General features: G+C 38.2%; 1 protein-coding gene across 2 annotated transcripts in view; it reads right to left on the reverse strand.

Moving 5' to 3' along the window:
• The window catches only part of csmd1a (CUB and Sushi multiple domains 1a), a 363,484-nt gene that overhangs the window by 139,202 nt on the left and 196,763 nt on the right, over positions 1-27,519 (reverse strand). For both annotated transcript variants that reach the window (XM_068586302.1, XM_068586216.1), the window contains exons 8-10: positions 18,867-18,948; positions 15,718-15,842; positions 10,672-10,793 (exon numbers count right to left, since the gene is read on the reverse strand). In XM_068586302.1, coding sequence (XP_068442403.1) covers positions 10,672-10,793; positions 15,718-15,842; positions 18,867-18,948 — 329 coding nt within the window. The remainder of the gene's footprint in view (positions 1-10,671; positions 10,794-15,717; positions 15,843-18,866; positions 18,949-27,519) is intronic.

Raw genomic sequence — 27,519 nt, forward strand, 5'->3', positions numbered from 1 at the left:
ATTAAATCACTAGGAAAAGGTGAAGGCTTAGTGAAGTGGGAGTTTCACAAATAAGTGCTATATGAGGTTAGGAGCTGCATGTGAATAACAGTAAATTAAAAGTAACATTTTGTAAACAGAAAACACAATTTTTACAAAACTGGCAGCCCCCAAACTCTTGACATCATGAGTCCCGGTATTAAACATGACTTCATGCCATGAAGTCATGTTCAATTAAAGCAAAAATGACTGAAACAAGGTAGGTTGTCAAAGTGCATTTGCAAAAAACAAAAAATCTATGAATAACTGATTAAACAGACTGATCAAACCCAGAAATTTAGTGGAATCCCTGATGTGTCCGAATGTGACATGACTCATACGAAAGGAAATCATACAAATTATGCTGTTTAGATAACATGAAAATAAAATTAGGATTTGAAGGAGCAAATATTTTGATGGAGGTCTAACTGTGTTCAGGAAATATTCATTTATAAAACGTGTGAGCACTAATGATTAGACCAGCATGGGAGAAAGACACAGAGTTCTTGGTTGTGACTATCGTGTTATTTAACAGAAGCTGCTATGCCAAAGGTAGAACAATTAATTGCTCAGTGACATTTTGGTGTTTCAAAAATAATCCATCTTTATTGAATGGGAGTAGAGAGATAGAACAACTCTGAAACAGAAAGCCCTTTGCTTATATTTAACAGCATCCTTCTTTACATTCACACAAATCACTTCTAGGAGCTACGCACCCAGCACCACAACGTCTTGCTGTTGAATACAGGGAAATTGTGTGGAAAATTACTAACTTGCAAACACATTTCCAGTTGTAGCTGCATGCACCTAGCACCGGATCATCATTCTCCTCTGCCTCTGAAATGCTGTAATACTGGTATTATATTATTCGCTGCTTGTCAATTATTTATTAGCTGTAGATCATTTTCCTGACAGAATGGGAGATGGTAAGTTTCTCCTGTTACGAAAAGATGCTTGTCTTAATCAGTGAGTTTCTGGAGTATTAGAGAACCAATATGAACCATGAACATGTGATGTTGCCGATGAGACTCCATCACATGGTTTATAACAGCACAGTGAAGAAAAACCTTATCGCAGGTAATAAGGATGTAAAAAAAAATGCAACACACGCCAGAATTGACTGTGCATGTCTAAGCCTTTAGTCGTGCTTTGTGAAATAAAAATAGCGAGCAAATGTTCAAATAATGTAAAATGATATGGAACCATCTGAGGGATTAACTGCCATCACAACAACAGTGGCAAAGAAGCCACGGAAAGCTATATAAGTCTGTATTCATAAAAAAAACTGTATGACTGAATGTATCCAGGCACACACACAATATTTTAAACAAACTGATAGCAAACAGGCTAATATTGAAAAGAGGATTTAAAAAAAGATGTTAATCTTTGACATCAGCAACTTACATTTAAAATGTAGCTCAATAAATAAGAGAGACATACTTTTGGAAAGCATTTTACTATCTCATTACACCCTGAATGTTGCAGCCTCTGGCAATGTTGAGTCTTTTTAAAATAGCTTGAGATAGTGTGAGAAAGAGGTAAAACAGCATTGTGAGAGATTAATTCCTAGCTAACAGTAAATCTCACGGAACATTAATAAACAATAGCACTTTATTTGGATGGATTTATGTGGGTTTTCAAAGATAAATTACTATTTTAAAGACATGTTAATTAAAGCATGAACAGTAGTGCTCATTACGTCAACTACCCTGGTAATATGGGGGACACATAAACCATGTAATGGTTGTCAAACTGCAGAAAGCCAGAGGATGCATTTTTTGTTTTATCACAGGGAATAACAGTACAAATTTTATCCGATGTGTAACTATTATATTCTATTTACCGCCTGCAAACTGCCTGTAATAAATTGATGAGCCGTCTATTGTTTAAAAATGTCAGATTTTGTTGTGAATTTTGTCGTACTAAACTGTTAAAGTTAAACTGTTGGCTAGTGTAAAATATTGAGTTTACAATGACAACATTTCACCTAGAGTCAGAAGCATGATCACTTGAAATAAAATGAACTTGTTGCACTGATATACTGTGTCAAACTTGTACAGATCGTTTATCTGACAGATCTGTGAGTGTGTGTGTGTGTGTGCGTGTGTGTGTGTGTGTGTGTGTGTGTGTGTGTGTATGTGTGTGTTTTACTCCTTTAAACGTGGATATTCAAAAAGACTGGGATGTGAAAATGCTGTGGCCAATGAAAAGGAAACTTGTAATTTATGAAATGTTTAAATAAAGTCGTTACAGCACTAATTCGCTTTGCAAAAGCGAAACAAAATTCAACGGGGATTCAACCTTCATCCACGATGGTGATTCATAATTTAAACATTTCAAAAATGATTTCAAACATTGAAATGCCAGCTGGGAAATTTGCTTTATCCCAGTTTTAACAAAAATGTGTCCATCATCAGCTCGTAAACTACAGTCCCAAGCACATGTCGGTTGTTCTGAAGTTGCAATCATATGGCTCTGCTGGCTAAGCTGTTAATCAAAGCTGTACGCTCACATTTTGAGACTTGTTTTTGATTTTCTTCAAAAAATACTTTTAAAAATCTTAACTGTAGAGAGGATGACTATTTATGATTCACAGTATAATATCAGGTGTTGTTGCTGCATGCAGTACGTGTGAAGCGGAGGTTGCTTAGAAGCTGCAGAAGCAGCAGCTTGTGCTTATAAAGAAAAGGAGTGAAGCGGAACACAGTCAGAAACCGGCTATCCGCGCATGCACACACCATTTTGTGCCTGTGAGTATGTGTGTGTAGGAGGTGGTTTTCTCAGGTATGTCTGTCTGAACAGCTGAAGCAGAATGATGTTTCGGCAGGCCTGTTTTGCCGTAGGTGTGAGAACAGTTTAGCTCTGTTTCGTCGCCTATATGTTTCCACCTTTATTTATGTTTGTGTATTTGTGTCTAGACAGGCAAAGCAGAGACTTAAAGGAAGAAACTTAAGCGTTATCAGACTAAGGTTATTAGCAAGAAACTCATTGCTGTTCAATAGAGCCAAATAGCACATTTAGAAAGACATTAGGAGCAGCCTGCAACCCCAAACTACATTAAACTAGCTTCTTTATTGATTTTACAAAACAAAGATAGAAAATAAGAAAGGAATGAAAAAAGGAAGCAATAATGAAAGAAAGAGAATATGTGAGAAAGTGTAATGTAGGTCTTCAACTGAAACCAACAATGTTGACAGTAAGCACGCAATTTGCCTTCAGTTTGATGGCTGCACTACAGCTCTGTATATTTTCTTTTGAACCCATCCCATTATTGAGATCCTCCAGTACTCACTAGTAATTCACAAGAGTTTCTAGTGTTCAAATGTGGGCCATTCAAGAAAAATCTGTGTTTCTGTTTAAAGGTATGGTAATGGTATCACTTCGAGGTCATTCGTAAGCAGCTGAGCAGCTAAAAGCAGCTTAATAGGCCATTTAAACATTGTTAAGAACACTTTGCAATCAAACCTACAGTGAAATACCTTGACTCACTCAGTCAGCCAGTAAAGTTGTAGTGTTGGGAATTTTAGGGTCTCCTCAGGGCACGATCCCATCTGAGGATAAACTGATAGTAATCTTCCTACTACTCTGAACCTAAATACACAAAGGATACGAGTTTGCCACTCAAGTTAAACAACCTGACACATACTTTAGCTGGCCAGTATCAGTTATCAGAGGCATACTGTACCCATTCAGCTATCTACAGCAGAACGATAATGGTTGCATACCTATAAAGACATGCCCGCTCCATTGCCTGAGGAAAAAATCTTGAAACTGAAAAACTATACAATGACTGCAGATCTTGATTCTTGCCCTCGCCATTATGGCCTCATGTCAGAGTGGTGCAAGAGAGCACAGCCGTAATTGGGTGGAATAGTTTCTAAATTCCCTTTGCTAAGCTCTGGCCACAGCAGTGCTGGATCACTGCTCACCACAAACAGTGGGAAGAAATATCACATTAGTATAAATCCATATACCTTCATAACTTCCTGTCTTTCTATCCATTTCTCTAAATCAATTGAGTTGAAAAAAAAACAATAATTGAAGAATTTGTTATCTATTTCACTGCAGCTTCAGCTACCGACAGGCTGATTCAGGTTCCCCATCCTTCTCAAGATCACTTCAGCATATCAGATGCTTCTCTGTAAGGTTATTTAGAATAGTGACCTCTTGCCATACTTGCTATGCTGTTGTTCAGCCCTAAGTTAAGATTTGATTTGGGACCCTTTAAAATGCCAACACTCTGCACACGTCTAATGAATTACGTTCAGTCAGCCATTTCACCTACATAATAAGCTAGGGTGACCCGTTGCAAGGGTAGTGCACATGGGTAGGCATTTCACTTCAATTTTGGTAGCGGTAACGTCTGCCTCCTTATTACCATCGCACCCAACTACAACAAACAGGCTATTTTCCTCACATCACAATTTCTAACAGAAAGAAAAAGAAACATACACTTTTATTAATCCCCTTGGGGAAATTCTTCTCTGCATTTGACCCATTCTGGATTAAGGAGCGGTGGGCTTCCCCGTGAGGCCCCCAGGGAGCAACGAGGGGTTAAGTGTCGTGCTCAGAGACACTTTGACGCATGAACTGTGAGGGGACTGGGGATCGAACCGGCTACCTTGTGGTAACAGGATGACCACTCATCCCCCTGAGCTACAGCCGCCCAAAGAACACAGAGCAGTCAATGTTTCACTCAGGCCTTGCTCGGCCTCTCTGTTAATGTATCAATTATTGCATAACAAAAAATATCTTGATCCATCTGTATCTTATCTCAAGTTGAGGAATTTACAGCTTTTGAAGACGTGTTTGTACATTATTTCTGAACAAAATGGCACACTTACAAATGGATTTACTTTAATCAGAAGTTTGAAGCGATCATGTGCAAGAAGATACGTTTGCAGGAGGAATACAATTCACTCAACATACAGGCCCACACTTCTGAGCATGACAGAAGTTAAATAGTACCATATTTTGTAGATCGCACCCCCAACTAACATGACAGGTAACAATTTAAACAGTAAAGTACACATAACTTATAAGACAGAACATCAGTAAACTACACACCACTGATAAATGCTGACGTGGATGGTCTAACACTTGCGATGCTGGACTGACAAGTGAAGCAAATTCTTGTAAAACCTCTTGATAGAATGCTTGTTTTGTTCAATTTCAGCTATATACAGGGTCATAACAGGGCTTCAGGATTGACAAACTATATTCTGCTAGAGGCTTGATGGTCTTTAGGCCAAAGTGAAGTGTTTAGTTTTTTACATAAATGTGCCCACTGAAGCTGAAATGCATTTCTACTACCCTCTGACAAAATAAATTATAGAGAAAAAGTGTCAACTATGTACGAGGTGACTCCTTGTCACACATGCATACAGGGAACAGGTGTCCTGAAAGCAGAGTGTAAAAGCATTTCCTTGCTGAGATTGTGCAGCTATGTTGAGTCAGCGGTGAGCTGCCACAATGGAAGTTTGGGGCATTCTTACCAACATATTAATTTTAGTCTTACAGCAAAATAAACAAGTAGAGAACAACCTGAACCTGTATGAGGACACCATCCACAAAATATGCTTTATGCCTGGGAGAGCTCAGTTAAGATCAGTTACAAAAAGCAAACTGCCTGTAATAAAGAATTTATCAGATCACTCTTAATATAAATATATATATATAAATATATATATATATATATATATATATATATATATATATATATATATATATATATATATATATATATATATATATATATATATATTCTTTTCTTATTTTTAGAACATGCCTCGCAGGCGAGTCACGTGGTCCCTGCGGGCGACAAGGTGCCCGCAGGGACCACGTGTTTGCTAACTCTGCCATAGAGAGTGCAACATTTGTGTTGATTACTGCATCTTGGGTTTATATGTCAATGTTTTTAGCTTGGTTATTGTGTAGCAGTGTTGTTATATGCTCTAAGGAGTGAGTTTCAATGTGGGACAAATAAAGTACCAGTCAATTTAAAAATAGACTTCCAAGGATGCTACTACCCTCTTGGCTATACCCTCAAAGTATCCAGATATGCCATGTTTATGTGTTGCAGTCCTGCCCCGAGGTGACTTCTGTTTTAAGTGGTAAGAAAGCAAACGGCTGCTGTCTGGTAAAATAACTCCCTTGTTGAGTTGTTACAGCACCTTTGAGTGCTGTTGACCTGTTGGTTGGACAGTTTAGGAAAATAAACTGCATACAATGTTTTTGCAACAGCTGTGTGACAGCTCTGTGGAAAATGCGTTAGAAAGTGTTGATACAGCAGAAAAAATAACTGGCAACAGTCCACTGTGTGTTGAGAAATGTCTTTTGACATGTTAGTAGATGCCTGATTTCATAATGTTTTACATTACCACAATACATATAATTTGAATGCATGTGGCCAATGCACAACGCTACAAAAACGTGACCTTGGGATGTTCATTCATCACCATGGACAGCCTCATTTGGTAGAGAAGTGCAATGTTTAGGAGTGAGAGTCAAAGAAAGAGCTCATACAATGAATTATAGTCAGTTAGGCTGCCAAATTACAGTCAGAGGACAGAATTGCAAAAGGCCTTGACTTGAGGTAATGTGCTAATTAGGCAGCTACTGGTGACTGTCCTTCCATTACCATGGACACTGAGCGGTATTTACTATGCACTTTACTGATTTTCTCAGTCTACGTGATCAACATCCTGTATCTCACTGTGGCAGCAATGATGTCTTACCTCCACAACAAAATATACATTGAAAAAGCAAATATGCAGATGTTAGTAACCAATATTAAGCTTACTAACATTAAATTGTCAGTTCACAAAACACATTCGGGTGAAAGTCTTAGTCTTGCAATATTGAAAGAAACAATTTAAATGTGTGTAGATTAGGCAAACAATTCTGTCTGTAACAATAATAATGTGTTTTCTGAAGAAATTGCTGAAATCTGTTTGCTCAGTTACTCTGGCCAATGAGGTATAATTAGCTAACTTTTAATTTGACCTCCAAACAAGATGATGGTTGACAGTGTTTACCACATGAATGACTAACTGTCTTGTACTTGTTGCTCTGTTGGACCTATTAATCGCTAAAACACAGAGTTACAGCAAACAAAAATGTCATAAAACATGGAGCAAATGGCCAGAATTACAAAAATAAAAGTCATAATAACGCATAAACTTAATTGTTTTAACTTGTATTATTATAATACATTTAATATTGGGTATTAATGAATTTATCCTGAGCAATTGTGCAGTCATGTTGTAAAATAATGATCTATAATGAGATTGGACATATTCTGGCCTCAATTTCTGAAAGTAAAATGTAACAGAATCTGATAGAATGTCATAGAATGTGTCCTGTCACAACTAAAGTGATGATGATGATGATCCATGCATGAAAATGACCCAACATCCAATACCATAATAGCACACTGGCACACACCCACACACACTAATATGAATTCATTAGGAAAAAGACAGCAATGATTAGAAACCTAATAGGCGTGTGTGGCGATGCGTTTAAGGGTGGATGTGTGTGAGCAGTCAGGCATGGTTCAGACTCAAACGAAATAATTATCCGTTTCATACTGATGAATCAAATGACTGACACGTACAGAAACACACACATAGACGTAAACACACTGCAAATTCCTTTTTTCTTCCTCGTGGACTTATTTTCCTGACAACAGATTTTTCAAAATCTCTGGCAGTTAGCAATTAAGTTAGCAGAAAGAAATCACACAATCAATATTTATAACACATACAACCAGGTAACCGTGTGCAAACTTCCAAAATAATAACGCAGGCACACACACAAATAGAAGCACACTTGTGGATTTTTCTGACAGGCTGTCCGACCACTACAACCCATATTGATTGTGCTGCTTTTATTCAGAACTTAACAGAATGACAACAGACACACAACCAGCCAGCATTACTTATTGCCTATTGAAACTTGTGTAAACCTTACACAAAGAAGGAAAGAAAAGGCACTCACACTTTAATAAAAACATTTGTCTCCGTCTCAATTTTGTAAAACATGTTATCGATGAAATAAGTCATCTGGAATAATAGTCAGTCAGAGGCTGCGCAATAGAGAGAGGCCATACAGAAGGAGAGGAGAGGAGACAAAGAGCCTGAGATGGTATCCAAGAAAAAAGAAAGTTATAGAAATATAACTAATCTTAATTTATGCCTATTTACTCTGTTTGAATACCATGGTCGCTCCCTGAAACTTCCTGCACTCATTGACCACAAAAAACACTTGAAAACTAATATTTATTTATCTGGAACTTACACTTAAGATTCTAAGTGGTGTGTTTAATAATATTTCTTATTCCTTGAAAATGAATTCAAGATGTAATATGAAAGATTGATGGTATACTCTTAAAATTAAGATAAAGGAGGTTAACAAAACCAAGTTGAGGGTCGTTACATGATTGCTGATTTTAAAAAAAAGAATAACTCGCCGGTCATGCTTAGCAGACGTCAGCTTGCAAATACTAATAAAGTAATTTCCAATTTCATGAATATCCGTAGACAGCCTATATTTCAACTCACTTACACAACTCACTGCAGTTCTTATCCTACTACATACTACCTGGTACTTAAGAATTTGCCCAAAAAAATGAATATATCTATGTACATTTTTATAGACCTTTGTCGTCATTTTTCTTACATTAAAAAATAAATCTCTCTTTGAACCAACTGACACTATGCAGACCTTTGTCCCAAATTTGGTCTTGGAAAATTACCTGCTTTTCAAAACTCACATATCAATATCAGTATCAGCCTCAAAAAGCCTGTCTGCATCTTTCAACCATGTGCGGGTTGATATTAATATCGTTTTGCTTATCATTTTCTGTTCAGTAGAATTGCTATCTTTCTCTCTTTCTGTCATTCTGGGGGACAGAGCCATCCTGTTAGAATATCTTATTTTAAATTGTCACTGGACAAAACCGACTAACAGTACCGTGCTCAGTGATGGAAAAAAAGAACATGCAGAAAGGCAGAGTGAAATGCATAGTATGAGTTAACACAACGCGCAAAATCAATAAACCGCCCAGTGTCTGTCTGATGAACATGCAGCTTAGGAGCACACATGCGTAGCATGATGCCTGCTGGATCATTCCACTAAGTGGTGGAATAAGGAGGATTACATATCATGTATTACATTGTAATTTTAAGAGGGGGAAACTAGAAAAGCTAAACAATTATTCAGCACACAGATTGGACATTATTATTATTATTATTATTATTTGTCATTACTGTGTCATTCATTTTGAATCCATTCCATTCGTTTCTACTTCAGTATAGTCTACTACTGTCTTTATCCAGTTGTTTGCCTCTGTCCTTGTCTCTCCCTCTGTGCATTAATCTAGTGACATTTTGCAAATGCCAGCAGCTGTATAGCTGATATTATAGTGCTCTCAAACCTGAAGCATGTACGCACGCACACACACAGGCAGGCATTACACACGACAGATGACAGATATTCCATCTGTCATATGATTGAACTATTTGAATCCATTATACTTTATCGTTTTGGATTCTATATTAAATCCCAAGAAACACACACACACACACACACACACACACACACACACACACACAAACGCACACACACACACCACGAGTACTAAGTGGCACATATGTCATTATAAAACTTGTTTTACTTTAAGAGGCTTAAAAAGGATAGGTGACAATGGCTGCAAAGTTCTGTTAAAATAAAAATACATCGTCATGGGTAAACGAATGAGATCGACACAGGCTTACAGTAACACTTTGGTGAAACTTTGTCAGACAGTTGCTATTTGTTGTTCATCAAGGACAGACAGACTCTCCCCCCTTTTATTTCTTTACTCAATTATATTTCATAATTTCTCCATCCTACTTCCTTAGAGGCTCAGATTTGAGTAGACTCCATTTCCATCCACCTTTGGGGAAAACTTCACAATGACCTATCAGGTACCTGCTTGGACATTCAGTCTTTTTTTTCATTCATCTCTCCCTAGAGCTCACTTTTGCATTGTGAAGTTGGGAGCTGAACGTTCAGCCCGATTTTTCCTCCTCTATACTTTCCCTTTCTTCTTAGTTTTCAATAAGCTCAGTGCCATCTTGATCTATTTTTGCTCTTCCCGCTCACGATCTTCAAACTTAACATTTTAGATAAATCAAAGTGAAAGGAGGAAAGAAGATGATACAGGGAGAAAGTAGATGAGAAAGTAGATGAGAGAGCAGAGTAGAGTAGATGAGGGAGAGAGGTGAGGAGAGAATAAAGAAGAGGAAATGAGAGCCAAGCAGAAGGAAAGAGTGGAGAGCTGAAGGTACAGGAGCAGGAAAAGTGGAGAAGACAATGACACATGAAGATAAAAAAAAAAATACCACAAAAGATTATGCAGATTGAGAAACCTGAGATGTTGTACCGCAGGTATATTCATTTTTAGTTTCTATACAATGGCCTTCACAACATTGGGCAAGTGACCATGAGTCATCAAGAAACCAACAAGAAGTCTAAGACGACAGCCATTCAACTCTGGACCATAAAAGAGAATATTTGTGGAAGTTTTGTCAGTCTATCTTTAGTTACAACCAGCATATTGAATATTATTGACCAATGTGAGGGTAAAAGAAATAAATGTAAGCTCACCTTCCTAGACTCCATTGCAGTGATGACCCAGACACAGTGTGCGTTGTTCTCATATTGAACCGGATAGTTAGGAGAAGTTATGACCCCTTTGGGTCCCCTTAGATTGCTGCCACAGGTGCGAGCTGCAGAGGAAGAAAGCACAAGAGTGAGACAGAGTGACAGAGTTTTAAAAAAGATTCATGGAGTAATAAAATGTATGCTCTCAGATTGCAAATGTCCTCTTACCTTACACAGAGAAACAACAGAGAGAGGATATGGCAGTGAAAGAGGAATTAGGGTTCAATACAACCAAAACTGAAATTGCAGGACACATCTTAAATGATCCAAGAAACCCTTAAATTCAAAACTTTAAAAATTCCCCGCAATTAAATGATTCGCAGTTTTTTTGGAAGTTGTGTTTCCACAGTTGTTTCACAGGTGTTTTACACAAACACAACTTGCTCGTGAGATTAAACTGATTACCTACTTACGTATTATGCTTCTCCACTTGGCTTATTGCAGCGAATTTCATTTTTTCTTAACTTTACTTTCTTACTTTTTGTGGGCTATTACCATGTATCTTTCCATTATTTTGTTAATCATCCATGTTACTTATAATAGGGATACAAAATTATGTTTTGTCTAAAACACTCAAAGTGAAGATGAATGTTTTACCTGATATACAGTCTGCATATACAGCGTGGATAAATTATAGATCAAGGTGAATCAGAACATACAGTAGCTCTTCAAAATCTGTTATGACATCAAGAGTGAAAGTGATCAACACCATAAATACACAAACAAGACAATGGTTGTTCAAATAATGTGACTTTTATATTTACAAAAAGAGCAGTCAAATTTGCAATATTGTGACGCTGTAAAAAAGAAAGAACCACATGCTGTATATTCATGCTGCAATTTGAGGAAAGGAAAATAATGTGTTATAGAAAATGGATCCAATTACCAAAAATAAGCATATAAGCAGCTCCACAAATCTAGTACTGTCTTTTAGAAACCTTTTGCATCGGGTACAAACATAAAAATGCATAACTTAGTATAAGTACAAAACATAAAGTCTTGTGCAATGGAGAAAAATAATACTTTGGGTTGTGGTCTGAAGATAATTTCTTTCATCCGGTTTCCCTACATCTACATGCATTTGTGTGTTGGACACTAAAAGATCTCATTAAAATTTTGGAAGGTCACAATAAGGCCAACAAATTGTGAACAGTAAGTTAAAAAACAATGAACCAGGAGGAGGTCAGATATGATAATTACCTCAAAAACTGGAGGCTTCTCTTTGGAAGATAATGTTCGAATAATATCCTAAAACTACTCTGTATTTTTGTAGTGACAATCCGGGAGAGCCTTATGCTGTTTAGATGGCAAAGGCTGGCAAAGGGATCACCAACATCCCTTGAGTGTATAGTCGGGGGTCAAGTACAGATGTAAAGATATTTCACAATAGAAAAACTGTTTATTATGTAATTAAATTGTGCAGGTAAAAATTTTCAAAACATTTGCTCCAAACTCTATAGCTAAAACATTCAGTACTTTGCTCCATTATGAAAAACATTTGTCATAATATCTTTCCAAATGCTCTATTTTATCCATATTGATTTTGTCAATGTGTAATACTCCAAGTAATATTTTTTGTCTAAACCTCAAATTCACCTATTTGTTATTACCTTAAAGAGATATTTGGCAAAAGTCAAAAAGTACCCGTAAATCTCCGCTCTCTCTATTACAGAAATATTAAATGGTCAGTTTTTGTCAACAAGCACTCTCACCATTGCAGAGGAAGTTTTATCTGTTCATATATTTGCCCTTTATCATAATTAGTTAGCTGGAGGCGATCACTGCCATTAGAGGGATGGAAGGGCAAAGGCATAGAGGCAATAGCATTTAAGACAAGAAAGGACATAAAAACAATACTGAATGACAGCAAGGGTGAGGAGTTAGTGAGAGATGGGCGGGTTTGCAAAGACACAACAGACAGGTTAAGAGACAAAGTGGCGAGACTTGAGTGGGAGAGGTTATAAAGAGACAAAAAAAACGGAGAGGGTGAAAGATAATAATCTAAGAAAGGGATAGAAAAGAGATTGAAGGAAGAAGGGCAAGAGGCAAAAAAAGATTCAGAGGCACTGAATATACCAAGAGAGAGAGAGAGAGAGGGAGAGAGAGGAGGACCTCAGATGACTGATCTGCCTGTTAATTAGAAAAGAGAGCCGAAACACACTGTGATACACACAGGTACACGCACACGGACACACACAAACACATTCATGCCGATTCATCCCAGAGACCAGCTTCTAATTAACATTAAAGTCTCAGTAGAGAATGAGAGAAGCTCATGGGTTTGAATCCCAGGAGAGCGAGCACATCAGATAACACAATACACCAGAGCTACAGTATCGGAATATTTAACCTCTGCTTGCCTCTTTGTTTGCGTGTAACTGCCTCTTTTCTTTTCTTTTTTCTATTTTGCTCTTTGTATTTATTCCTCTCCACATTAAAAAAAATTGTATATGAAAATATAGAACACTGTCAAACATATTATTCTAAACGTACAGTCTCCAGCTGTCACTATTGTGTTGTGTCATTCAAAAAAATTCCCCTTTTGATTTCCGATCCCCTCCCCTAAAATGTATCCTTTTGTAGATTTGAGAGTAAGGGGAAAAAATGGTTGTTTAAAACTATCATATATATTTTCTGCATCTAAAACTTAATTAAGGAATATTGAAATATAATACACTGAGTGAAAACCAACACTCTGTGTTTATTGCTGCCCAATTCACATGGAATTATACGATAGTAGATGTTCTGTCCATCACGTTTTGTTTATTTTTTTCTTTAGTTCAGGGTTCATTGTATTTCATGGATATTTTATTGTATTTAGAAAATAAATCCCTCCCATCTTTACTATTCCTAAAGTAGAACAGTTATTGTCCTTTAATTTCAGTTTAAGGTCATCCGACTAAGACAAAAAGTATCATTATTGCATGAAATTATGAAGGATAAAATTAACCTATTGAGCAAGCCAAATGGGAAAATATCTAAATGTCCTTCCATCTCTCTCTCTCTGTCTTCATCTCTACTGTCTCTTACTGTCAGAAGTAGCCAATATCACAAACTTGGATTCCTGCAGTCAAAGACAAAAAGCAGGCAGGCAGACACACACACACACACACACACACACACACACACGCACACACACACACACACACATGCACGCGCACTATAATACAATGTGACAGGGACCCTATAGTGTGAGTCTGAGCACTGGGACTTCCTGTCCGTCAAATACACACACAGACACACAGCTTAAGGCAAATACTGCTGCAACTATGACGTGTGTGTGTGTGTGTGCGTGTGTGTGTGTGTGTTTGTGTGTGTGTGTGTGTGTGTGTGTGTGTGTGTGTGTGTGTGTGTGTGTGTGTGTGTGTGTGTGTGTGTGTGTGAAATTGTCCTTTGGATACTTGCTGTCAATATAAGTGTGTGTTGTGTGCACAAACACTTGGGTGTGTATGCTCTCTGTCTGCCTTTTCATTGTGGGGCAATACACCCGACACGCTATTGTCAGTAAACATGTGGGCAGTGAGAGCCTCTGCATCATTGCTCTGCCACTCAAACAGTTATTTATTTAGTCAGCCAGCCAGTCAGAAACGGAATCATGATTTGACAAACAATAAAATGTAAATCATGGGTATATTAGTCATTGTGTTTTAGTGATAGTAAACTTTTAGAGTCTTTGCATTAAAAAATACCAGCAAAAAAAAAAAAAAAATCTGAAAATCTTTTCCAGACAGATGATATAGTTTGTTTGACACAATTTGTATATTTAATGCTTTACAAATGGGTATCTGGATTGTGCAGGCAGCAATTCTTTGTCATTTTCAGCCAACACAAGCTGAGGTAGCGGTTGCTAGGAGCAGAAAGAAATATGCCCATTTAAGAGTTGTTTTTTGTGCTACTGTGAGCCCCACATTAGACCAATTTAAACACTGAAAAGATTTGGGCAGATTCAGAGGTCTAGAACCAGACTAAAGTATTTCAGCATAGTACAAAGTTATGCAAAATCTCTGCATAGCTTATACAGTGAAAATATATATATACACACACGCACACACATAATACATTGATAGTTTCACTGATCAGTTAAAGCGCTTTGCAGGGCCTGACTTTCAGCTATGTTTTGAACATGTTCACAGAACAGAGGACTCCTTGCCATAGAAGATGAAAATGGCTTCAGAACAACAGTCTGGGGATCTGGAGCAGCAGTAAGTATCATATTGTAGGTTGGCCTAATTTAATCGTTTTATTATCATCAACAAATCCCCTGAAGAAACAAAAACTAACAATGGATTTATTGTTCTAACGCGTGTCGTCTGTGTAGCTTAAACATCTCTGTGACTTAACTTTTACAAGCAGAGTTAAAAGTCAAAATGGTGACATTAGTAAAATATCATTTTTTTTAAACGTTGGACCAATGGGGCAATAAAAGCCAGTCGTCAGGGTTGGTGGTTAAACTCCTGGCTCCATCGAAAAGCATGCTGAAGTGTCCTTAAGCATAACAATGAATCCCAGAGAAGCAGGTCAGCACCTTGCCTCACGGCTCTGCCATCATGAGATATTGTTTGTAAATGTACTATATGAATATAGTTTTAGGATGTCTTCGGAAAACTAAAAAAACAGTTAACTTTCTACTTTGATTTTGAATACTTAAGTAAATATTATGACATACTAAAACTGAAAGAATGATGAGACCATTTCAACGCAATATGAATAGACATGTGTCATTTGTCTTATTTCATTGATGTGTGATGCACTTATCAATGATGCAATACGATTACACTGATATACTTTAAAGCAGCCAAATCACTGCAATACAGCTCAGCAAAAATAGACTTGAGGAATATTCATACCAAGCAGCAGATTCACTTTGCTGGACTTAATCTTTTGCTGTTGGTAGACATAAACTTATGTATAAAATGACTTTGAGCTCTAATGCATTGACGCCGAACAAGTCATAACAGGTTTCAGAAGGAATGACAGGTGGAAACTTACTTCTGCAGATGGGTCTATGGTCACTCCAGGCAGCCAGTGTGTCAGTAACTCGTTGACAGATGATGCTTTTAGATCCTTGTAGTACATAGCTGTCATCACAACTGAACTGGACGCTGGATCCAATTCTATTTAAGAGGGCACAACAGTAACAACATGTGTCAAGAAAGAAAAAACAGAAACGTTGATTCTAGTGCTCACTGCTTCTTAAAGGTAATGTTGTGGTAATGCACCGATCTCTTACAACGCCAGTTATATCTTTATAGAACTGAGAAGCAAGTTCATTGGAGAAATTATGTATGAATGATGGCCATGATATTAATGAGACAGTGGCTTTTAGAAGTCAACCATCCCCACAGATTGTCCAATTAAGACCTATAATTCCCCTCTTTCTGTAAGACCCTTTATTTTTTTTTCCGTAATGCCTTTTTCTTGTTGTTTCCTTTCCTTTGCTCTCGTTTCCTTGCTTTTCTCCACTCTTCCCTCCTCTCTCATCATTTGTTCTTATCATTCTTGTTTTCTCATTCCCTCCCACACCCCGCTGTCTAACACGTGAGAGGGACATTCAGCCATTTAAGTGGATATCTGCATGGTATCTTGTCTTTAAAGCTTAATGTCCCCTCCCTGCTGATACACACCACAGTCTACCACCTGGCCAAACATTTGCTACATAGGGATCTGGTTGTTCAGTGGCTCCACCCTGTTGTTTAACACTGTAGAGTGGTACTGCCTGGCCAAATCTCTCGGTCTGTGCCTTTGTCACGGAAAGTTGGGTCATTCACTTTACAGCTTCTGCTACTTCCGCGCTGATAATGACACTGAAAATACCTCCCATCCAGCCACTCACTGTGAAATGTACAATTACATGAAAGAAAACTTTGTTGTTCTTGTTATTTCCTTGAAAACAACTAAGAACCTTTATCACAGTTACGTATGAGGTTGAAGCAAAACTGCAGTGACACACTAAGCGACTGCCATCTCGCACATCTTGACTTTACAGTGAAAACCAGAGGCACCAACTCTCACGGTTTCACCGTGTGAAACACGCTTTTTTTATATTTTCACACGCTCACACGCCACACAACCAATATCTCACGGCGAAAAAAAAGTCTGAGGCGCGTTCGTTCCTTTTTAAACTCCCCGACGATAGATGGCGCTGAGGAGCTCATCTGTAAACCTATTGACTGCATAGACATCTTATTTAACCCAAACGGACAGTCGCGGGAAAAAGTTGCGCGACTGGGGGACCGCCGGCAGAGAGGACCAGAGAGACTGAGGTATCGGGGCTCTCAAGTGTCACGCATTGAACTGAGGCTGAGGATAACGGGAGGATGTGGAGAAACACATGGGTCAGAGTGACCAGAGGACAACTGGATGTTGTGGGAATACACACATGGTCATTTTGACCCGAAGACAACAGGAAGGTTAAACAATGTTGGCACTGAAAATAGTCCCAGACAAAGGTTTAAAAAAAAAGGACGCCATCTTAATTCCTTAATTATCGCAAAAGAAACTTAAGAGCAATTTAGCTGCCATTGAAGCAAAGAGGATGAGTCGTGAGCAGACGTGATCATTATATAATTGCCCACTCCTGATTAAATTAAATTGTGTGTCTTTCTTTCTACAGATAAGATGGCAGAAACCATGGAGTGCATAATTTAAAGATCCCTGTGACCACCAAGTCCTTGTCTTAAGATACTACTTCTGAAACCTTCCTTCACATTCTCTGTGTACACCCTCTATATGAGCAAGGGACCCTAAACTGGAAGGTGATTAGTAAAGTGCATTGGTAAATATGTATAGTTAACCGTGTGCCTCTGTACAGAAGAGCAACTAATGATAATACAAATGCAAAGGACAAACAAGGACACCCAGAGAACAACGCGAAACAGGATAAACATATGATGACTAGTGTCAGACCTTCAGTTCTGGACAGACTGACATGTGAAAGTGTTCAAAAAGGTATTACATGTGGTGGGTGTTTACCACTATCTGCAGGTCAAAACTGTAGCAGCTAATAATTTGCTTTAAGTGAAACAGGTGGAGCTAGTCCGTTGAGCACTACACAGCTCCCCTCTTAGGAGGATCTAAGACTGCGAAAGAAAAGATGTACGTTTATCAGGTTTGTAATAAGTAAGTAAAATAAGCTGATTCACATTTAAAAAGCCTGAGCTGTGTGAAAACAGGTTCCCAACAGACGATAACGATAAAAAAACATTTTTGAAAAGGTTTCTTGTTTTTTGAACCATTTCTGGGACCAGAAGAGGGGCATTCACTCTCACTCTCAGTGTGGGAGTTTGAGGATGTCCATGATTGAAGTAGATAGAAGAGACAACTCAACACAACGTGCTATCAGAAGATCCAAACTAAGCTCACCAAGTTGTAGCATACCTGTGTGTCCCATCCATTCTAAGAGCGGGCTGTCACGGTCCCCTACTGCACCCATTTGTCTATCATACATTGATGGCCAAAGAGCAAAATTAGGGCGACCAGATGTTCTCTTTTTCCGGACATGTCCTCTTTTCAAGACCTAAGAAATGCGTTCGGCAGGGATTCCAAAAACGTCCGGGATTTTGCCTCGTTGGATATTTGTGTTTCTCTAAGTCTTTCACCAACCAGTTATTACGCCCTTACAAGTTTTGGAGTATCTTACGTTCACCTTCTTGCGCGAGCTCTGACTGTAGAGAGAACTGTCATTGGTCGACCGATCTCAGGGTTGCCAGATGCACGATAATTATCCTCCAAATACAACCATTTTGAGCCTTTGGTACGATACTTCTTCATCACCAATCTGGCAACACTGAGCACCTTGTCACCTCCACTCGCGACGAATATCCTGTTACGCTCTGAAGAAACTAGTTCGGCATAAAACAACGCCGCATCAATAATCAACTGGAATTTCAGCAACAAACTTTTTTTGTAAGTTTAGCACGACTCGTTCTTTTTCATGAGCTAAAAATCACGTAGAGGCACGACTGTGGAGCGGGATGAAACGATAACGGGGTTCACCTTACGGCTAGAGTTGCATTGTTTACAACAGCACTTGCACAGGCACTTGTGGGTGTTTATAATATACTGTAATTGATTGTACTTATGTTCAACTTTTATTTAAGTGGCTGAGAATATTTAAGTCTGGAATAAAGGGAACTTACTGGAAGGTTGAGCCCATCCTCTTGCCGTTCTCTGGAACTCCAGGATCTGGACAGACATCACCAGCAAGACCACTTTGACTCACTGAAAAATGAAGAAATACAAGATAGGTAGTGTTGATGTAAGGTTATATATGTGCATTTGATGGACAAATTATCAAACTTTTTCTCTTAACGAATTTTTAAATAAGATGGACATGAGCTGGAATACTGGACATCATTAACATCATTAATAACATCATTGTTATTGTGAACACAATCATCTGAGTATTTTTTTTGTATGTAATGACAGTCAAGTCTTAAAACACAGTTAGAATAACTCCAAACTGTGAGAAATATCCCCTACTGTTGTTGAGATATGCAGTCAGTCATTTAAAATCAAATTAAGATAAAGTATGTACCTAAAGAATAAAAGTCATCAATTCCTAAACCTAAAAGGAAAGAAAACATGGGGAAAATGCTTCTATTCACCATTTCAATAAAGATATTTTTGCACGTAGCGTTTATTTAATAAGTATCATGAAAGGCTGTTAAGATATGTAGAAAATAAAAGAGCAGAGACAACTCTTTTCCACAAACTAAACGTACTTCCATTTGTTATGTGTTTCCTTAATGTATGTTTCACACTACTGGCAGTAAGGTAGTGTCTGACGAGGCCCAGGTCAAGAAGCCTTCACTTGTGAGGCATTGACTTGTAGGAAACTGTGAAAAACTTTAGCTACCTTCTGAACTCTTGCTTGTCCCTGAACATAGCTGGAATTCATTCTGCCAGATTTCAAGAAAGGAGACGTTTGACTGACTGTTCTTACGGTGCGTTCACACCAAAACAGTTGCAAATTCTTGCATCGCTATTTCTTCTGACTTTACTCGCTCGATTTTAAGTGGTTAATTTGCTTAGCACGTAGCCTCATTGGAACATCAAATGCCCCTGTGTCTGAGTTCATAATATTATCCGTAGCCGCACACAGCTCTGACCCCTCCAGGACGAGTGTCTGAATGATGATGGGTGATTTTACATGTAATCTACTCGCGCCAATATTTCGCAACTCTTCTGGTGTGAACACGGCATTAGCAACTAAAGAACAGGGACATTTGCAGTGTTTGAAAGTAACTAAGTACTTTTACTCATGCACTGTACTTCCACAGTCATTTTCAAGAGTGTACTGTTCTTTCTTATGTTTTTTGCATTTCCACTTTATGTATTAAAATTTAAAATAGAAAATGAAGGACATGCTCATAAATACTAAACTTGACATAAAACTACCAAACAAAAGAAAATATGTTGAGCTTGACTAGCTGCAACGATCAGATAAATACTTTTTACAGGTTAATACATCAGTAATAATAACCCCAAAATACAATGATATCTATAATAATATAGCAATGTAATGACAGGGGCCCTTCTGCCTTCATAATGATACTCAAATAAATTGCCCTTAATACTATTTTTAATTTAAAAAAATATTGATTGGAGGACAACTTTAAATTGCATACTGTAAAATGTGGGTTAGAAGCCGCTAAATCCCCTTCACGAGTAATCTCCCTGTAAAAGAAGGTCCTTCCAGCAGCAGCAGCAGCAGCCAAACTCCTTGTTGTCCTCTCAGGTGCCTCTCACCCAGCTACCCCGCTTGGCTCTACGCCGGCACCCACGGACAATGCCACCGTGCTCACCCAAGAAGGCGATGGGAAACAGGTCTGACAGCGAGGCAATCCCTCCGCCTCCCACGAGCTAACAAGCCTGTGCGCGACGAGCTAACAAGCTAGCAGGCCACGAGCTTCCAAAGTTAGCGAACATTGTTTGCGTAAACATCAGCGTTGGAATTTCACAACTCCGCTGTCAAAAACGTGCGACGCTGTGTTCACACCAAACGCGACAAGATTGTTCAAGTCACGTCGACCGCATCAGTTGTGTTGCGCGACAAAAAAAAGGGTGTTCACACCAAAAGCCGCATGACTAATCAAGCCGCCACAAAGGGGGCGTGGCTTATCTCCGTAGCTTCTCTCCGGCAAATGAGCGACCTTTTACAGTACAAACTATAGAAGAAATAACCACGAGTTCTGCTTTATACTTGTTGTGGAAGTCACAAAAACGTGGGAACATCAAACGCCCTCCTGTTTGGGTTCATAACACCATCCGTAGCCTCACACAGCTTTTGAATTTTTCCGACTCCAGGAACTGCATCTGGCTTACGATAACGGTGACTAGCCGTCATCTACCATGAAAATAACCACTGGTTCTGCTTTATACTTATTGTGTGAATTCTACATACCATATCATTTCAAGTAATTATGCTATATTTTGTGTATAATCAGTTGAAAATAAGAATTGTTATCATCACCATACAATGAGCCATTTACGTCTATATGGGTAGCGGATCCTCATCATGAGCTGGTCGTTTCTACAGTGACCCATAATGGACAAACCAAACCTTGGCTCTAGAAAGACCCATTTGCATTTTCTTTTTGTAGCTCTCCTACATGCTTGGCACACTGAATAACTTTCAGTTGGTTATAAATTGCAACCTCACCGCAAGATGCTAGTAAATCCTACACACTTCAAGTAAAGGTTCTGAATACATCTTCCACACATTTTTCTCCAGTATGTGTAGAAACTTGCTCTAGTATGAATTATTTCAGGAATCATGCCTACCTTACAATCTGCCTGCTTTACTGGTACACTTTATCTTAGCTTTTAGAGTATATGAACTGTTCTACTCATAAGCAAATCCAAATATGTAGTGTGCAATTACACAAAGTTTTAAAAAGACATCTCAGGGAGGATTTGTCTAAAAAATTAAACAAAAGGTTTTTAAAAAGAATAATATGTCATGATTTGTAGTTTTCTGTTCCCTGTTTTATTTTGTAGTCTTGTGTCTTTTGTGTCTCTGCACTTTCTGCCCTGGTGATTGTCTGGGATTGTCCGTCTACCCGGTTCCTGATTGTGTATTCCCTTCACCTGTGCTGCCCTCATTGTGTCCACCTCTTTCTCATTACCTCCCTCTTTTATTTGAACCCTGTTTGTCTGCTGTCCCCTTGTCGGTTCGTACTGTTTAACTATGTGTGTGTCTTTGTGGTCCTGTCCATGGTCCAGTTCCTGCTTTTTGTTCTGTCAGAGTCTGGTTTGTTTTTTGGAATCCTTTCCTAGTTTTTGTTAGAATTACATATTATTTATTTGATTGTTGGCGTTCGGGTCCTTACTTCCTCCATAACATGAAATAATAAGGCAGAAAAATGCCTGTGGTTGAAATAAATTCAAAACAACAGGTGCAGTGATCTGTTTTTCTCATCTCTCTGCATGATCAGTTGTGTTCCTGGAAAAAAACACAAATGCAAAACATGTGCCAATTTTTGTCCAGCCCATATTTGGGATCTTTCATTGGTTTTAGACTTCGCTGTGGCTGGAAGCATCTGCTGCATGCCTAAAACGTAATGTAAATGTAAATGAGACCAGACAACATGACAGAAACCAGTTTAACCCAGCCCTGTCTTAATGGAACTCTGTGGATGAATAATGGTGGTTAGCAAAAAACTAAATATAAAGTGAAAGGAAGAAAAAAAGAAATACAATGGGAATGAGGAGCATGCTGAAAAGAGACTACAATAGCAAATAGGAAAAGGAAAGAGAATATCCTGGAGAAAAAGCTATATCTGAGCATCTCTTTTTTGCCCTGTTCATCTTTTCTTGTATCTTTCTCACTTGCCTCCTTCATCATGTCCTCCACATCTGCCTCTGCACCCACTGAGTCCTCTCTACTTTTGTAATTTCAGCTCGCTCCCCCCGCATTTTCTCTCTAGTACACATTAGCTACAAAGGGGTGCTGAGAGTGGTGCATCCTAGCATAAAAGATGGATGAATGATTTGGTGTGTTTGTGTGATTTTTGCTGAGGGGTTGTGAGCGTATGGACGCTGTTTATGCATGTTTGCGTGAGATATGATGCAAACAGAACAAGCTGTCTTGTTGTTCTGTTGTGTTTTTGATGTTCTGTCCAAAAACCACCACACAAACACCCTATAAAAACACACTTTCTCTGTCACACTCGCATCATTTTTCTCTCACTAATGTTCAAATGGCTTTCATTGGCATCAAATACAAAGGTTCATATTGCTGAAACCAATCCAGCTCATGCAAACAACATGAGATTGTTATAGAGAATATAGCTGCCAAATATCTGGCAATATTGCTGGGCTTGTCAAAAATCCTCAAACTGACTTAATCCCATATTTGCACTTAAAAGACCATTCAACACTTAAACACAAGCTTATGATGCACAATACAATTTCCATATCATCAAAGTGTCTTCAGCAAACCTTTCATATCTAATTCAACTTTTAAGGAATTTGGAAACAGTGATTCATTTTCTCATTGATGCCAATATGTGTTAGGCATTTCTGACACCCACTCCTATAGACAGGGTTTAAATTTATTAAATGACTTCCTCCTGTCCTCAACTATTCACGATGAACAAGTGAATAAGTAATATCTCTATGAACTGTCTAAAAAATATAAATTCCTTGGAAACAAACATAAAGACAATGTGGCTGCTGCAGTTGTGGAATGTAACTATATCTGTTATTTATTTTATTATTTAGTGTTATACTTCCACCACCATGAGTAAACCTGGAAACCTATCAATTCAATTTCAATTAATTAACACTCTATAAGACATCATTTTAAGTTTAATAATAAAAATGTATCATTCTGGTGTGAATATGAGAAATTAAAAATTATATTTTGTCATCCCTTTATGAAATCTTTTTCAAAAGACTGAAGGCATCACATACTACATATTTACAGCATACTTTATTGTTCAATGTTTGTGAAATAATGTTCTACTTATTTTATATTGGTATTTTTTTGGGATGGAAGAATCTCATTAACAAACTTTAACTCCAATAAAAATGTCTCACATTAAATGCTTAAATAATTGTCTCCATTGTTTCAATATTCTGCTGCGTAGAGCTGTGTGGTGTCACGAGGAGCAGTTTAAGGGGCATAGCAACACTTTTACATTACAATACATAGTTACTTGATTGAGCTTTAAAAACTAAAATGTTATTTCATAGAGTCTTAGAAACAGGGTGTAACTTATGAAACATATTGAATATGTTTATTAAGGTGGTACATAAAGTTTGATGTCTTTTATGTTGTTAGCTTTGTCTTATTTGTTATTTAAAGAAAATGTTGTTGACATTTCGAAGGGAAAGTTTAAAAATCACTGGCTCAGGTAACTGGAGAAAAATGAAAAGCCACTGGCTTTGAGGAAAAAGTGGAGATGGATAAACACAAAAAACATTTTTATTAAAAATGCAAACAGTGTAGCACAAACGATGAGTCATTATAACAACAGACAGATGAACCATTAAAAAAGAAACAGTGGTCAAAGAGTCAATGACATAAAATGCAAAGAGAAAGAGACAGGCAGGAAAAGCGTGGGAGAGTGTGTGTGAACACGTGCATATTTGTGTGTTTCTGTGTGATCAGCTGACATGTGTTTCAGGTAAGAGCCTTTGAGGTGCTCTTCAGATGCCTGCTGGATGAGTAGTGAAATGTGTGAGTGCAGTTTGTTGATATGCTCTCCTCTGCTCTCAGTGTTGCCTCTTATCCACTCAGCCCTCTCTCCGTCTTCCACGTCCTTCTGCTCACAGGTCAATCAAGGCGAGAGCTGAAGACTGCATCGTCCCAGCATCATTTTGTTGAGCCCACAAGATTTCGTCACATAAATACAATTATTGTGATGCCGAGTTAAAGCCATGTGCTATGACACACAGTATAAAATAATATTCTGATGGTTATAGTCTACATTGCTCTGAGGTTTTCCATGGTGCTGTACCAGTTTGTGATTTCAATGGTTCAAGTGGTCGCATCGCTTTTACTTGAGTAATCTGCAATCCTGACAATCCTGAAGAAAACATTATAAACTACACTCTCGCAATAATGATTCATTACAGTTCTAGGTCATTGTCTCGGTAATAAAAAACTCCTTAATCACAATCTATCAAGGTAATGTTGCTGTGAGAGTTATCACTCTTATATGTGTCTTTAATTTGGTGTGTCTTTGGATACCTAACCGTATCTCTGTCTATCTATAGTGTAACAGACTCATGTAATGTTAACCTGTTATGTTTAAATTGTTATTATAATTACTGGATTCAGGAGGTCAGCAAATCTTGCATGAGCTGTGTCGCTGTATAGCCTGTCAGTCATTTTAGCTATCTATGAGCGTCGACCTAGGAGAGTCTACGACCTGGAGCGAACGTGATGCATTTTGTGAGGTTTTCAGTGTGTTTTCTGTTGTTTTGGCGTGGGCTACAGCCGACAGTAGCCTGTTCTGTTGTTGTAATAACTCACACAAGCCAGACAATGTCTCACAACTTTCTGACGCTACGATATATTTCTCCATCTATCTGTTTGTCTCCGTCTATTTTTTCTGTATCTGTTCTTTATTTCTGTCTATCTTCAGTATCACGTAATATTGTAATCAATAGTCAGTGGAAGAATTATCCATAAGCATACCAAACTGATTGAAACATATTCTCATGTGTGTCTGTCCATTAGACTGTGCTTTACTGGAGGCTACAGGCTGTTACAGTCTTTTAGATTATGATTCATAAGCACTCCATTCTCTAGACAGGTAAAACTCATTATCATCAGTCTCTAGTTCTTTGTAATGATTATATATTGCATAATTCTCTGTGATACAGCTATAATATTACCACTGGGAGTCATACAGTGTAAAGAAGTGTTGTTCGAAGACAGGTTCGGGACCAAAAGTGGATCTTAGCTATACCTTTTAATGTTTTAATGATCAGGTTCCCAGCCTGATGGATTAACTGAACTACATAATTGCGGTAACCTCACTGAGCCGTCGACCCAATGTGAAAACCCACATTTACTCAGTTTTGTTCCCCATGATAACAATGCTATGTTTTAATGAGCATGGGTCCCATGGTGTGAAACTACATTTCTCATTTAGGTCCAAGGCTTTAGAAGCTTTAGAGAGCCCTGGACTACACAGTTAATAGCCATTATCATCATCTTTGGCTCGGCATTGTGATGACAGATAACAAAGCTTGTATTCTACGGGGCAGCGATAATTTTACAAGTGAGACAGCTACTTCTGAGATTCTTTAAGCACATATGGACCATTGGTGATCACCGTGATTTTACTTAACACCATGATACAATCCACACAGGGTAATGTACAACAAGATATGGACAACATGTCATAGGATTACGTAGCTGAGTGTTTGCAGACAAGCTTCACTGCTGAGTCAAAGTTTTGCTTTTCATAATAAGAACATCACATTTCCAAGACTATACGATAACTATTGTTAATACATGTACATGTCAGCCTGAGAGAAACCTCCTCCATGATGAGAGTTACTTCACAGTGAGATATTTTTGTCTGCTGGCCCTTCTTGTAACAAGCAAAGACAATGAAGTGAAATTGTAAGTTCAGTAAGGAAGACACTCTTTACTCCCCAGTTCATTCATAAGCTCAGTCTCTAAGTCTCACAGAGATTACGCCATCAGCTGATTGGGGCCGTGTGTGTTGAATGAACCAGCCAGAGTCAGAGCAGTTTCCGTAAACCAATCACAGTGTTGTTGAACTTTCAAATAGTTTCTCCGCTCTGTTGGCATCAGTTGTTATTTCAGCTCAAACCGATGTGACCCTCCTCCACCCCGGGCTCCTCCAAAGAGCATTCGGTCCTGCTCATCATTTATCATTGAGATACAGCAACTCCCTTCTTCAACACCAGCAGTGTCTGGACTCCAGGGGGGATTCTGCAGTCGCAGATGTCAGCATCATTACCCCCAGCTTTCATGATTCAGGATTAAGACTTTGCACTATTCAAATATATGCAATTGTAATAAATTATTGTTAAACTCTGATACAAGTCTTTCCTGATTGAAATAGCTTTGGACTCAGCAGACTGACTTCAGGCAAAGTTTTTACATGGAGACAAATTTGTGTATGAGTGTTCTCATGTTCATGTGTGTATCTGTGTGTGCAAGCTTAGTTTGTGTGAGCAAGAGTAAAAAGAAAGTGTGTGTGATGTCTAAACTACATCATTGATAAATATAATAAACTGATTTACCACTTGAACTCCTCACATACGCATGCACACTCATACACAGAGAGCATACCCGTTTTAATCTTAATTGCCACAACACATGAAGAAGCACACAAGCACACACAATTTCTTCATCACAATCACACACATAAGAATGTTAATTGCACCAGCACATGCTTGGCTGAGCGTGTAAATCAGCAGAATTATTGATGAGGCGTTTATTATGACGCTAAACCCTAAGGAATGGATGAGGTATGAGCTTGGGCTTCTATGACAATTAAAAACCTTTGTCACATGATCCGGATACTGCTTTAATTAAGGGCATCTGCAAACTGCATAGAAATATGCCTGTGATTTGAAGATATATTCATCATATTTATCGTTCATCGTTTAATTGCCTCATGGTCAAGTTTATTTATTATTTTTAGATTATTGGCATTTTATCTTTGCTTTTGGTGCTTTAAGGGCAATGTCTAGCCTGTGAAATAAATAAATTCCCCTTTATGTTATTTGGATGGCTGGGTGCCTAATGGTATTTCCACGGTACCAAGAAAAATGGGAAATTGTTTTAAACAATTT

Source organism: Clinocottus analis, unplaced genomic scaffold (assembly GCF_023055335.1).
Source record: "Clinocottus analis isolate CAN_PGR_092001 unplaced genomic scaffold, fCliAna1.0.p SCAF_1, whole genome shotgun sequence".
Classification (NCBI taxonomy): domain Eukaryota; kingdom Metazoa; phylum Chordata; class Actinopteri; order Perciformes; family Cottidae; genus Clinocottus; species Clinocottus analis.